Below are 16,101 nucleotides of genomic sequence, written 5' to 3'. Positions count from 1 at the left end.
TGGAGTGGATACAACAGAGGGTCCTCTCTTTACAGCTTAAAGCTGTATACTGCCGTTAAACATCACAGTGCGTGCAGTTGTTACAAAGTGAAACTTTGACCCCACTCTCAGCAGTTGGTGAACAGAAATAAATGTTATTGTTGTGTCTTGTAGTTTGGGCTTAGTTCAGCTGTGAAGTAGCTTAAGCGAATCACTCAAAATCTGCTTGTAGGTTCAGACATAAATAATTTAGTTATGCAATGTTCAGCTCTGGGTGGGTGATGCACAATACCTTGCGTGCAAGTTTTTGGAGGGCATGTGCCTACTTTCTTTTTGGTGTGAGGGTGAAAGCAAATACAGAAAATTTTAAATTGTTTATTGAAAGGTGGGATGTATGCCTGCAATCCACTCTTTCACACAACCTTGTAATATTGATCACACCATAGTACCTTTTTTAAAACCATTTATAGACAATAGACAATTGGTGCAGTAGGCCATTAAAGCCAGCACCTTGTGCTATCACATACTATGTCTTTGCCAGCTAAAAAGCAGAGCAAATGTTTTGGGTTACACAATGGTCATCCCAACCTGTCATCCCAAAGTGCAGTTACATACCATATTAAAACCAAGATATCTAAAACATATTCAGTAAAGATCACATCAGAAAAATGTACATGTTCCACCTAGAATTAAAAAAAATAATGATGTTTTAGATGGTGGCATTGTTCAAGATTGTGAGGAATAAATTCTGGGCAAAGAAACAAAACATTCTAATCAATTAATTATTTTATCTGACCAAATATGGATAAATTATGAAGAGCAAGTAAATAACTCGTTTTAATGAGGCAGTTCGAAGGGAAGGACCATCATCTGTATTTAATCTAATAGTTGAAGTTAGTATCAAACTTAAAGTTACAGCATTCAATTTCACAAAGACATGTGACAGATCAGAGGACTGTACAGAATGTTAAAACAAAGCAGCAAAATGTATAAAAGCAATGAAAAATTAGAGTTCAAGAAAAAGTGAGCCAGTTATGTAAAAACAAAGTAAAAACTTTTATAGATATTTTTAAAAGAGCTAACCAAATGAGGGTGGGTAATATATATATATATATAGTGAGTCTGGGGAATTAATAACAGAAAACCGAAAGATGGCAGATAAATCAAACAGATATTTTACGTCAATCTTCAGTGTAAAGGATGCAAGTAACATCCCGGAAATAGATGGAAATCATGTTTGTAAGGGAGGAACAGAGGAAAATTACCATCAAAGGGCAGTCATACTGAGCAAATTGTGGGAGCTGCAAGCTGGCATGTCTCCTGATAGTCTTCATCCTGGGATCTTACAAAAGGTAGCTTAGGAGGTAATTGATGCATTGGTTTTAGTTTTCTAAAATTCTTTAAATTTGAGAAAGTTCACATGGATTGGAATATAGCATATATAACTCCTTCATTTAAAATGTGAAACAGAAAGCAGCTATTTGAACAACAGCCCCAGAAAAAATATTATAAGCTATTACTAATGATGTTATGGAAGGGCACAGAAAAGTTCAAAGTAATACAGTACGGTAAAGTCAGCACAACTTTGCAAAAGGAAAATAATGTTTTACCATTTTATTGGTCTTCTCTGAAAAGGTGATACGCACAGTGGATAAGAGGAAATGGAAAATTGACCACATTTTAATTTTCCAAGGCTAAGGTTCCACAGAATAGGTCATTGCCTGGGCTACAACACCCCCCAGTGCCTTGAGTTATTCTGCCAATAATGACCAAGGCAGTGGATGCATGGGAAAATCATCACCTGCATGTTCCCTTCAAGTCACACATGCAAGCAGGCAGGCATGTTTAGTAACTGACTTGGAAGTCTTTCATTATTTGGACCTAAATCTTGTTACACCCCAAACAGCAGTGTGGGTACGTTCAATTGGAGGACTACAGGGATTCAAAAAGGTGACAGACCTTTTCAAGGACAATTAGAGGTGGGCAATAAACAGTAGCTTTGCCAGCAATTTCCAGATTCCATAAAAATAGAGGAACTATTATCCAAGTATTATCTTATTCCAAGCATAAGTAACAGAGTTATGTATCATCTTGGTATAAGTAAACATCAGAATATCAATGAATCTGGAATGGAATACGTTGTCACATGTGACTAGGCACAGTGAGATTTTTTGCTTGCATACCCAATGTATACAAATAGCAGCCACCTACAGCGCTGACAACGTTACAAAGCACGCTGGTGCCTCCTTTTGTCCCTCCCCCCACCAGCAATTCCCCATTATCCTTTGTTCTCCCACCCTCACTTGTAGTTCCCTCCCTTGCAATCTTAAGTCTATTGGATAAATCAAACATCTTAATAAACTAACCTGAAGACTGGACGCTCACTTGAAGTACAAGTAAGCAGCAAATATATCATGGGAACATTCCACGTTGACATTTTTCAAAATAATATAATTTTTTTGCAGTAATTTCAAGACGCAAAAAATGAAATATTTTAATTATAATGATGACTATCCAATGGTTAGAAATGGTAACAAAAATGGAAGTCTCAAATGACTGGGTTACTGTTTCAAGTACCTGTACACAAATGCCCATTGTTATGAAGGTAGTAGCCAGGCCTACAGGAACACTTAAAGCTGCCAATCACATTCTGACACCTTTGTTGACACGGGGACCCGTTTCCTGCACATTCATCGATATCTGCAACACAACACCTTGGAATTAGATTATATTATGATAACTTTGGTGTTATTACTCCCTGTGAATCTCACTGAATTAACTTTGAATAAACATGCTGATGAATAGAATCATGAAAGAGAACTGGTAGGTATGTTACAAAACCTACCTGAATCGCCATTGGGAATCTGCCTTCAGCCATGTCCGCGATTTTGGCGCTGTTTGGAGGGGGCGGGTTTAAAACGCGATTTTTACTAGGCTGTACTAATCGCACATGTTCAGCCTAGTAAATCATTAACGAAAAATCGCTGCAAGACCCGGTCGCAAAAGGTATTATTAGTTTTATAGGCCTCGATAATATAGTTATAATAATTTTAAAATTACTGTTTCATTCCGCAACCTCTCGCAGCCCCAGGGTTTTATAAAGCAAACAATTAAAGGTATGTACCTTATTTTTACATTAAATGGGGCATATATATAACCCTGTATATCAAGTTATCTATAACGAATAGTTCATTTTGGGCTTTTTATATCCCACAGTATTTTTCTCGGCATTTGAGGGCACTAATCCAGCGCTATGTCAACGTTCTAAACCAGCGCGTTCCACATGAACCCACTAGAAAGCCGATTTAAATGGGCATTTATTTACAGCAATTGAACACTAAATTCCTTCCATTTGGCCTAAAAATTAATGTAAATTAGATATAAAAATCATGTTATATTGTGAATTATTTGTGAGTAATCTTTGGACACTTAGGCTATTTAAAAAAGTTAATCTTTCCTTAAGAAATGGGCTTTTGATTATCCAAGATCACAGCTTTTTTGTAATGTCCATTGAAAATCAATAGGGAACAAGATGCTAATTTCCGAGTATGAAAATGGTCATAACTTTTTTAATACTTGAGATATGAAAGTGAATTTGGTGTCAAATTAAACTTATTGTTATGCTTTATCTGATGGGATAAATTGCAGACTTGATTTTTTAAATCTCAAAATTTTGTAACATTGCTAGAACTGGAGGACGGATATGGCTGGACATTGCGTATTTGTAGAAACAAAGAACTGCAGATGCTGGTAGTTTGATTAGCACTGTATAAATTAGATTCTTTAAGTAGGTATGTTACAAAACTTACCTTCAGCGGCGCTGCAGTTCTGTCACTGGCCGTGTGCGCGACTTTGGCGCCTTTGCGGAGGGGGGTGGGATTAAAATGCCGTTTCCGCCTGTCTGTCTGAGATATATTATCTCGGGCTGCCAGCTGATGCTGAAAATTCGTTCCGACTGCCGTTCTCTGAATTTTTATTTAAACCGCGGTACAATTTCAGCGCTGGTGTAAAATAAAAATCAACTTCTAACGCCGTCAACGCCGATTATGGGACGGATCTCACGGACGGGACAAAGCAAGGTAAGTTGTTTATTTTACATATAAACTTGCTTCTTAGGATGCCTTTAATCAAAATTTCATGTTGCGAAAATTGGATTTGGGCCCCATACGAACCAGCAGTGTTTTTCCTGCTGATATGGGGTTTAAATTGACCACAAACCGCAACGTTCCAATCGATCGCGTTCCACAAAAACCCACTCGCAAGATGATTAAAATGGCCATTAATTTATGGGAATTAAACACTAAATTCCTTCCATTTGGCCTATAAATTCATGACAATCAGAATTTTAAATATCATGTTCTATTGTGAATGCTTGTGTGAATGTTATTTGGACACTTAGGCTATTTAAAAATGTTAACCTTTTCTTAAGAAATGGATAGATGTTTAGATCTAGGAATTTAATTTTATAATTAGCTACAATTATGTAACTAACTAATTATATGCTTTAATTTCAGGTCATCCAAGTAAGATTGTTTCATATTTGTTTCAGAATGTTTCAATCTATAATAACTGAAAATTTCTTTCAGTTCTCTTAATTTTTAAGAAAGTTATGGGCTTTTGACTGTCCTCGATCACAGCTTTTGAGTTAAGTCACTGGAAAAGCAATAGGAAACAAGATGCTAATTTCAGAGTATGAAAATGGCCATAACTTTTTTAATACTGAAGATATGAAAGTGAATTAGGTGTCAAGTTAAACATCTTGTTATGCTTTATCTGATGGGATAAATTGCAGACATGATTTTTTAAATCTCAAAATGTTGTAACATTTCTACTTTAAGATGTTGTCTACACTCTTCATTGTGGAGTTTTAAATATTGCTTTCCCCATTGAACTTTGAGTGCTGTCTGAGTGAAATACACACGGTGCACAATGTGATACAGACGATGAACAGGAAGGTTGGCGCTGTAATTAAGACGGAGAAAGCACAGTGTACGGGAAGGGTCACGTAAGCCCTTTAAAAGAGGGTGGGAGTGGGGGGGGGGGAGAAGGAGTGGAGGCAACTTTTAAGAAGCCAGTGATACACAGCTGTGAAGCTTGACAGACATTAACATTACCGGTTGGTTATCCTTGGTTCTGATATCTACTGCTTACGTTTTTTTTCCCAATGAGCCAATGAAATTCACCGGTCAGCACCGGCTACAACCTACAAGAACCTATGATAACCTTCGACCTCCTGGCAACCCACTACCATAGCACCTACCACACAAGAATTCTCACTACTCTCCATGGCGGCTTCATTCTGGTCGCCGCTAATTTTTCAACATGTTGCAACATGTTTTCACTTGTTCCCAAAATGCAGGAACTACTCACGACCATGAAGGGGACTACCCGGCAACCACCCGCAAACATGTGGCGACCATGCAGTTGCCTAAAAAGTCGCCTAAGTGGGACAGGTCCATTAATGTTCCAAATCCAACAGAAAGTGCAAAACTATGTTCATTTTAAATTCAGTGAGGGTGAAAAAAGGCACGAGGATAAATGGAATATTTCTGAAAGGATGAGGTCAGGGGGATTCAAGCGATTCCATTGTTGACAAAGCCATCTGATTAATGAGAACAGTTAGAGAGAAAGAAAACAAAGGGACAATTTGAAGCAGAAAAGTAATCTGAAGAAGGAGCCCGACCCAAAACATCATCTATCGATGTTCTCCAAAGGTGCTGCCTGATCCACTGGGTTACTCCAGAACTGCGTCTCTTTTTTAAAAAAGAGCTTGAAATGCAGGTCAGAAGCTTAGAGTCATAGTCATAGAGTTATACAGTGTGGAAACAGGCCCTTCGGCCAAACTGTGTGTGTGTGTGTGTGTGTGTGTGTGTGTGTGTGTGTGTGTGTGTGTGTGTGTGTGTGTGTGTGTGTGTGTGTGTGTGTGTGTGTGTGTGTGTGATGGCGCTGGCCGCCCCCACCCACCCCGCAACCGCGCGTTGAGGGGACGGGATCCAACGGGTCCCCCTTGGTCTAGTAACCTTTAGTATTTAGGGGAATTAATGTAAATCACTGAACCACTTTAAACATTTTTCAAAAGTATGTGCATGTAATTGTTCACATTGTAGAATTTGACAGCTACCTAATTAACAACATCAGCCTTTTAAAATTACATTTGATGTCAAACCACTCAGAGAATATATAACTAATTTTTAGCAGCAACCTTGAAATGGGGCTTTTAATTATGAAATGAACTGATGATATAGCCAAGTGGGGGAATTTCTTTTCAGTTCCCAAAACCTGGAATCCATTCATCAGTTCAGCACTCTGGTTAAAAAGCAGAATTGTGAAACAAAGGCTTGGTGCACATATGCTGAATTTACCTTCCAAATGATTCATCTTACATAGATAAATCTCTGTAACATTGTGAGGAGAGAAGGGAATGAAAAGAAATAGCAGAAAATAGGGCCTCAAACTTTCTTAAACTAAGAATTTTTTCATGAAGAAATCGTAAATGCAAAACAATTTCCTCTTTTACCAGTATTAAAATTAGGGCTTGAAAACAAAGTGAAAGAATTTACCCAATGGTTTATAATTAACCAGTATACATGATTCACTCCCTCTACCTTTTTTTCTTTCCGCATTAGCCTCTCCCTTTTTTAACCTGGCTGTGTGCCTCGTTATTAAATGAATAACTTTTCCAAATTCATGTAATAAGTTATTGAATGGAAATATTGATTCTGTTTCTCTGTGCACTGATGCTGTGCCAGGAGTGAACTGTGTCCAGCAGGTGTTTTTTTTTTTAAGCTCAAATGTCCAGCATTTCCACCTCACTTTAATTCTAGGGAATTTTACTTCTAAATTATTCGTACGGCATAATCAGTCACAGTAGGTGTGCAGTCACAGGAAATTCTCGGGTGTGCTTTTGGATTGGAAAGCAAAAATATGCAGGTCTGAAGGTCTCAAATAAAAACAATGTGCAAGTTCTTATGAAGGGTCATCAATCCGAAACATTAACCAGATTTCCCTCTCCACAGATACATTTGTTCTGAGAACTCCATTTTAATGTGGAAATCCAGGGAAATGGAATTCAGTTAAGTGCTACACAATTTCTCACTCTCCACACAGGTACTATGCTGTGTGTTAATCTTGGCCAAATGAAATTGTCCAGTTTGGCACATTTATGCTAAAGTGGTTTGTTTTGCGGTCTTGATTTGATTTCAAGGATTCTTTTTCAGCTTTTGTTTCTAAGAACTGTATTCATGATAGCAATGTGTTTTACTTCAAAGTTTTTTTTTAATTTTACGAGCATAATGATGCTGATGACAGAAATGTGTGTTAAGACAGAAAATGCTGCAATACTCATCAGCTTAAATGGCATGTGGAGGGAGAAACAGAGTTAGCATTTCAGGTTGATGACATTTCATTTTAAATAGGAAAACGGAAGAAAAAGCATTCATGTATGCAACTGCATTGATATATTAATATGAATATATATTAATATCAATATATTAATATACATTAATAGATTGATGAAATCTAAGTATCCACATAGAATCTACACTGCAATTCATGTTGTCGGATCAAATAATTAACATGGTCCGAGGCACAGCATTTCCAGCAGATTCATCTGTGACTTTTACTCCATCATAAAGTCAGAAATGGGGTTGCCCCTTGATGAACATGTCGAGTTCCATTTGTAATTCAGCAGAAAATAAAGCAGTCTGTTCACATTCAGCAAGATAAGTCAACGCAGGCTGGTAAGTTGCAAATGGCATTACAGACATGGGAATTATGCAATAATAATTTCCAATGATATCAATAGTCAATAGTCAATTTATTTGTCATTTGGACCCCTGGAGGTCCAAATGAAATGGCGTTTCTGCAGCCATACATTACACACAAATAGACCACAGACACAACACAATTACATCTCACATAAACATCCATCACATAGCTGTGATGGAAGGCCAAAAAAAAACTTTATCTCTCCACTACACTCTCTCCCCCCCCCCCCCCGATGTCAGAGTCAAAGTCAAAGCCCCCGGCTGGCGATGGCGATTGTCCCGCGGCCATTAAAGCCACGCCGGGTGGTTCTAGGTCGCACACCGGGTCTTGGTGTTAGAGCCCCCGGTGTGCGCTCGCACAGTCCCGCGGCCGTTCCAGCCGCGCGGGGCAGTGATGTAGGCCCCGCTCCAGGAGCTCTTCGACCCCGCAACTCGGGCGGGAGAAGTCGCCGTTGCAGGAGCCCCGAAAAGCGGTCTCCCTCCAGGGAGCCGCGGGCTCCCGGTGCCGTCGTCCGCAGACCCGCAGCAGCAGCCTCCCAATCTCCGGAGGTCGGGCAGCAGCAGCAGCAGCAGCAGCGCTCCTCCACCGCTCCACCCGCTCCGGTCTCGGCCAGCTCCGCGACGGTGAGGTGAGTCGGCACCCGAGTCCCCGGCTTCTTCCTGTTGGAGGCCGCTCCTCGTTGCGGCCTCAACGACAACGGAGACCCGACGAGAAAAGGTCGGGTCTCCAGTGCAGGGAGAGATTTAAAAATGTTTCCCCCCCCCCTCCCACCCCACCCCCGCCCCCCACACACACACACACCCCCACATAAAATAACAAAAACTACATTAAAACACAGACAAAAAATAATAAAAACGCGGACAGGCTGCAGAGGCCGCTGCTGACCAGAGTCGCGCCGCCGATATACAAGGTTCCTCATATTGACATCAACTTTATTGCCATTGTTATGTTATCCACATCAGTTTCCGTGAACTGTCCAAATCTGTACAAAACAGCCACCTAGGTTGTTATGACAGCAGCAGATTAGACATTGGGGCGTTCTGTGGTAAGGAACTTCCCTCCAAAGCCCAGCCATTATCTTTCATGTTACGTCAGGAATATGATGCACATGAGTAATCTCTACTCAAATAAATGAGTGCACTTCCAATAAAATTCAAAGTTCAAAGCAGCTCACTTTATTAATACCTGATCCACCAATTTGAGCATATTCTCTCCTCACTTTCAGTGCACAGTAATGTCACCATGCATCTTTTGCAATGTACAGTCAGTAATTCATTATTTCTTCTATTCGCAATACCTTCCAAACACATTACTGCTACCACCTGCAAGAGTAAAAGCAGTGGGCAAGTCAGAATAACACTACCTCCAAATTAGACTGAAATAATTTGATAACATTGCTGGATCAAACAGCATTGTGAATGTGTAGGAAAGAACTGTGGCTGCTGGTTTATACCAAAGATAGACACAAAACGCTGGAGTTTTCATTTCAGGCAAATAATAGGTGACATTTTGGGTCGGAACCCTGAAATGTCAGCTACTTTTTCTCCAGAGATGCAGCCTGACAGCATTTTGTGTCTATCTTCAGCAATGTGAATGTGCCTTCTTTAAACAGACTATAATGTTCAAGATGTGTAGGAAGGAACTGCAGATGCTGGTTTATACTGAAGAGAGACACAAAATGCTGGAGTAACTCAGCGGGTCAGGCTGCATCTCTGGAGAAATGGAATAGTTGATGTTTCTGGTCGAGACCCTTCTTCAAACTGAGATTCAGGGGAGAGAGAAATTAGAGATGTGAAAAGGTACAAACAACAAATGAATGAAAGGTACGAAAAGGACAATGTTCAAGAATTGGTTCACCAGCAAGGCAATTAGGGAAGAATATTTAATAAAGATGCCCGTATCAGCCGCACTGATACTTTGTAAATTAAAAAATGTAAAGGTCAGTCAATCTGCAGTGTACAATTGCTCAGGGTATTGCTCTTCAGTGAAAACTGTGGTACCATTCTGCCCACAACAGATGAGACCAAATCATCCACATCACAACATTTCCTAAAGTCTAATCTAAGGAAACGTCGATTGTGAAATGGATTGTGTCTTTCAAGAGCGGGCAAGATGTGATGAATAAGTGAAGAGGAATTGGCTCCATTGCCTCTTCCATTGTCAGAGTGAGTCTAAATGCAAATTGGAGGAACAGCATCTCATATTTTGCTTGGGTAGCTTACAGCCCAGTGGTATCAATATTGATTTCTCTAACTTCAAGTAACCAAATAACTCATCCATTCCTTCTCTCTCCATCCCTCCCACTTCAAAGTCGTCTTGTTGAGTCATTGTCTGTACTTGTTCTCACCGAGCAACAGCTAACAATTGCCTGTTTCCTTTATCATCGTTACCTTTTTGCATTTCTTTCATTCATAGTTTTATATCTCTCTACATCACCATTTTTTATCTCTTGTTTCCCTTTTCCCTGACTCTCAGTCTTAAGAAGGGTCTTGACCCGAAATGTCACTTATTCCTTTTCTCCAGAGATGTTGTCTATTCCGCTGAGTTACTCCAGCTTTTTTTGTCTATCTCCTGTGCTGGTTCTGCTGGGACTGACCTCAAGTAACTTTGACAGTAATAACAGTTTTAAAACGTTTGCTGCTCGGTCATTGTGATTTGTTTCTGGAACTTTTTGCTCCTCGCAGGCCATCTGTGCCAAGTGGATGAGATCATGTGGCCACTTCATTTAAATCTATTTTACATTACTATTTTACGCTTTACAGCACCAGAGTTTATTACCGACCTCTTTAGACACCAGAGATACTGCACGGAAACAGCCCTTTCGGCCCACCGAGTCGACCAGCGATCACCCCCTACACTACCACTATCCTACACACTGGGGACAACTTAAATTTTTTTTTACCAAAGCCAATTAACCTACAAACATATACAACTTTGGAGTGTAGAAGGAAACCAGAGCACCCAGAGAAAACACCACAGTCACAGAGAGAACGTACAAACTCCATACAGACAGCGCCAGCAGTCAGGGTCGAACCTGGGTCACTGGCGCTATAAGGCAGCAACTCTACTGCTGCGCTACTGTGCTGTACTCATTTTACTTGATGTCACAAACCTACCTTCTCATAATCTATGTTATACTTCATCCAAGGAAGATCAAGGAGCAACATGGAAGAAACAATTCTATAATTGATCATTGTTATTCTGGTGGGGGCGCTGTCCTGTACGGCTGCCAGTCCTACAGCTGTCCGCTTTTTTCACTTCTTTTTTATTATTTTTAGTACGTTAAAGTGTGTAGTCGGGGGGTCTAATCTTTTTATGTGTGGAGGGTGGTGGGGGGGAAGGGGGGAACTGCTTTTTCAAGTCCCTACCTGGTCGGGAGGCTGCCTTCCTCCGAGCAGCACCTTCGACCTGTCCTCGCGGCCTACCAGCGGGTTCTGGAGTGATGTTTCCTGAGGGGACCTGGCCAGAACCTCGGCTTTGGCGGCGGCACAGCGCTGGGCGCGGAGCGGGTGATGTCTTGCCTGGGTTGCCGCGCTGGAACTCCAGCATGCTGGGACCGCCGATAAAAAACATCGTGGAGCCGTGGTTCTGTGGAGCGGTCAGCTGCGGCGCTGAACTTTACATCCCGGAGCCTGGGATCTCTCGCCGAGATCGCCAGTGTGTGATCTGCGTGAAGCTCCGTCCAGCGCGGTCTGTTGGCTTGGAAGCCGCGGTCTCCGGTAAGAAGGCGGTCATTCCTGGCACCCCAAGCCGCTGAGGGTTCTCCCGACGACGCCAGAGTACCATCACCCGGCGAGAACGGCCGGGAACATCGGGCCCCGTAATGGCGACTGTGGAGGCCTCAATAGGCCCGACTCTGGGTGGACAAGAGGATGGGGACTGGACTTTGTGCCTTCCCTTACAGTGAGAACCACTGTGGGGGGATGTTTTTATGTTTTAATGTTAAACATCTTGAATGCTGTGTTGTATTTTTATTAGTGTGCTGCAAGGACATCTGAATTTCCCCTGAATAAGGGGATTAATAAAGTAATATCTATCTATCTAGTAATATCTATTGTTGCACTTAACTCATTCAATTTGATCTTTGACCCATAATTCAAAAAAGCAACTTGTTAAGAACAATATTTGTTTGCAATGTTCCCTAAAAAAATTCTGAAATATTAGTCTTTGTGGCATGCATAACTTTACCCACTCCAAGTTCAGATCTTTCCATCATGATATCACTGCAGCCCCTGTACATATGCACTGTACAATACACATTACTATTCAAAGATCAGTACAGTGGTCTGTCCAGTGACTGTATTAAACAATGGTCTAAGAATAGGTAGCAAATGAAGCTATCTATAAATTGGATTTTGACTTTGGCCAGTAGCCAGCTGGCAATCGGCCATGTCTTTCCAAACAGAGCCTGCTGGGGAATGCATTTGGCAAGCTGACAGTTCTCTGTCACAACCCATCTACTAGATAAATCTATCTGCAGGCAGCATCAGTCCCACAGCTACTGTTTCAAAGAGACCTGATAGCACAAGACAGCAATAAAGAGCTTCCACAATCTAGCCTAAACTAACAAGTCAGACATAATTATCCCCAGCAGTCTAACATTTGACCAAGTTAACCATTGGGCGGGGATACGTTAGTTTGATTGATCAAAAGAGATAATTAATATAATGACAAGGGTAGGGTATATGCTATGCAATCTTACACATGTATTCCATGCATTCTCCATGGGCCCGAATATTCAATGTTGGGGGATCAATGAGACCTGCAGAAAAATATCTTATTTTGTTCCCACAGTCATGGCAAAAATGAGAGAAACCTCTGGCTCATAGCCTGTTATAATGCTAGGTTAATGTAACATTTTCAATTCTAGATTATGGAACATTTATTGAAAGCAAGTTCTCAACTCCCAATGCACATAGATTTTTTTTGTTCACTTCTACTGCTGAAAATGTCCCTTGATGCATAGATGCAACCAGCCCTCCAATAGCTTAACAAGTGGTCAGTCTCAAGTGAACAAGTGTTGACTGGTTACTTGACTGCACAGGGGCAAATAATCAAGCCCAATCTTGCTCTCTCCCGGGGAAGGTGATTTCCAGTGACTATTGAGAGCGGATAATTTGCTGCTTGCCTGACAGCTTGTCCAGATGGCGAGTGCAATTGTTTTGCAAGAACATTTCCATGGAAAAAATTTGTTTCTGTCATTTGACCCTCAAAATTACCACTCTGCAAACAGCTGCAATAATCAGTATCTCACACTAATCAAGTTACTGAACTGCATATAGAAGTGCTTGAAAAGGTGAGCAAAATTATAAATGCTGCTTAGTAGTAAATGGAGTGGTTTGGATTCAGGGTGTAAGATCTATTTGGTCCCAAGGATCATTCTTCACGAATAGAATTCTTCAATCTTTATATCACAAATAGGCAGTGAACGTGACTGCAGATAAATGTGTAATGGTGCTAAAGTGTAGATGGTCGAGAACTTTAAGTTCCTTGGCGTAAATATCACCAACAATTTGTTGTCCTGGACCAACCACATTGAAGTTAGGGCGAAGGAAGCACACCAACCTCCTCAAAAGACTACGCAAGTTAAGCATGTTACCATTGAATCTTGCCAACTTCTACAAATGCACTGCAGAAAACATCCTATTGGGATGCATCAACTTGGTTTGGCAACAGCTCTGCCGACGCTGACAAGAAATTGCAGCAATGTTGTTGTGATCCAGCCCATCACACAAACTAGTCTTCCTCCCCACTGTCTTCATCCACACTTCACACTGCCTCTCGGGAAAGTGGCTAACATAATGAAAGTCCATTTTCACCCCAGAATATTCTGTCTACTCCCATCGGGCAGAAGATGCAAAAGCTTGTAAGCACATCTCATCAGATGCAGGAACGGCTTCTTCCTCGCTGTTATCAGACAGCTGAACAATCCTCCAAAAAGCTGGTGTCCAGTCCCAATCTTCCAACCTACCTCATTGCAGACCTGGTAATTTTTTTATCTGTACTTTCTTTGTAACACTATCATGCTGTAACATTATATTCTGCACTCTGGTATTTTTCTCTTTGCCTTCCTGTTGTATTAGTGTGCATGGCTAGATTGTGTTCAGGTATAGTATGATTTGATTTCACCAGATAGCACACAAGTAAAGCTTGTCACTGTATCTTGATACACATGACAATAATAAATAATGCAATACAATGTGAATATTCTGTGTCTAAAAAGCTTGAATTCAAAAAATGGTTTCACACGAAACAGTACTGTCTGAAAAACAACAAAAAATATTTGGCCATTGAAATCACATCTGAAAAAACCCATGGCTGAAAGCTCTAGGAAAGGAATTGTAAATAGTACCAGTCATGGATAAGATCAAGGCTTTTCAAGGAAATGAATGTCAAATGTACACTTGGTCATGCTTGCATCAATGCCAATATAAATGGAACTAACTTGCAACTCCCTACCTGTGTAAATAAAATTGCTTATGGATGCACGAATACATCAGGAAAATCTGAGCCAGAACACAAACACTTTCATGCTTTGAGATATAACAAAACCATTGCAATTAAGTATACTTTCAACTATCTTGCTGATATTGTTATTCTCTTTCACTATGTCGCTGTTTCCCTGCCGACATCTGCATCTCAACTTGCTAGGCTCATGGGCCTTTCAGTCTCATTCTCCTGATCTTGTACCATATCAGGGATAGGAAGTCCTATCTGATTTACAACAACAGCATGCACCAGGTGTTTCATTTTGTTGCCGAGTCATGTAAAACCTAAAGTGCTTAAGTTAAAAAAAAAGTTCAATTTTATAAGCATTCTCGCTGAAGGGAAAAATAAATGACCAAAGCACAAAATGAAAGATTCTGTGAGTAGGTGAGAGTCAACTGAGCGATGAAGTGGAAAGAAATCTTGCACCATAGTGTGAGCTGATGACAACCTTCCACCAATCATCACCACCTCCTATCCCCTTGAGTACAGTCAAAGATTTCCTTGCAGGAACATTTGTTTATAGATAATGGGGAAAACAAAACAGGGAACAGTAACTCTTCCAATGAGGCTTTTATTTCAATATTTAAAAAACATATGGGTTAATGAAGTTTGGTATACGACTCAGTATTGCAAGACAGAGCATATGTTCCTGATGGTAAGCAGGCCAAAAACATGAACAATGCCATCTATTGTAATGATGACAACCCTTATGTCAATAATAATGTATTTAGTCTGAAACTGGATCTCAGTGGCAGAAGAGAAGGGTTTGTCCAAAGTAATGTCCAACCTAAAACGGATTGTTTCGCATGCGTCTTGAACTTTTTGATTGGCAGGCAGTAGAGGAAGAAAAACATTCGTTTTCATAGAACAGGTCATTTATTTTTAGTACCCCTGCTGTTAGCAGGTTATTACCAAAAGAAAATGATTCTGTAAAATGTTTCTGCAGTAGGAAATACTATGCATGAATACATGCAAATACTCGCATTCTCTTTTGCACACTGGTTCTTTTGAACAATAGGAATGGCCAACAAAGTTTAAAATCAGTTATCCCAATATTGTAATTTCTTCCTTAGTACTTCAAAAATCACATATTTTGGTCATGCTGACTTGGGCCAAGATTGTCCTGTGATTGCGAGTTGGTGTGGGACAAAAGGTGCGTGTGATCACATCACTGTCCCATTCACATTTATCAACATTCAGCTCTCAAGTACACATGGAGCAGGGCTGCGAGCAATATCATTGCTGTTCATTGATTACTATGGTAATCGGAAAATTAGATTGTACAATGGATGGTGTCTTTCAAGAGTGGGCAAGATGTGATGAATAACTGAAGAAAAATTGGCATATTGTTGGATATATCCACGGATATTTCACTTGCTCAAATGAGTCCAGTGGGGACCAGTGGACTAAAAACAGGAAGTTCCACAAGAGGATGCTACAAGAATGGAAAGTCACAGTGGAGATTTTCCTTTCAAGCTCAGGCCCTTGAACGAGCAATTTGCAGGAAAAATATTTCATAAACTTGAATTTCATAGTTTGCATACTGCATCACCAGTAGTTGGCTCATAGAATTTTACAGAAACTTCCGCTATATCTACAATCGATGGGATGTTGGGAGACAGTTCCTGGCGCATGATGATTATCTACTATGAGGTATTGGGTGTAGAGTACTGACATGGATAGAAAATTGGTTGGCAGACAGGAAACAAAGAGTAGGGATTAACAGGTCCCTTTCAGAACGGCAGGCAGTGACTAGTGGGGTACCACAAGGCTCGGTGCTGGGACCGCACCTATTTACAATTTGCATCAATGATTTAGATGAAGGGATTCAAAGTAACATGAGCAAATTTGCAGATGACACAAAGC

General features: G+C 40.6%; 1 protein-coding gene across 1 annotated transcript in view; it reads right to left on the bottom strand.

The window, feature by feature from the left end:
* Positions 1 to 16,101, bottom strand: part of LOC129705833 (kielin/chordin-like protein) — a 213,594-nt gene that overhangs the window by 114,688 nt on the left and 82,805 nt on the right. Inside the window, exon 9 of the mRNA XM_055649667.1 lies at positions 2,557 to 2,679. Within this exon, the coding sequence (XP_055505642.1) occupies positions 2,557 to 2,679 (123 nt within the window). The remainder of the gene's footprint in view (positions 1 to 2,556; positions 2,680 to 16,101) is intronic.

The sequence above is a fragment of the Leucoraja erinacea genome, chromosome 18, assembly GCF_028641065.1.
Source record: "Leucoraja erinacea ecotype New England chromosome 18, Leri_hhj_1, whole genome shotgun sequence".
NCBI lineage: Eukaryota > Metazoa > Chordata > Chondrichthyes > Rajiformes > Rajidae > Leucoraja > Leucoraja erinaceus.
This window is presented reverse-complemented; position numbering and strand designations above follow the sequence as displayed.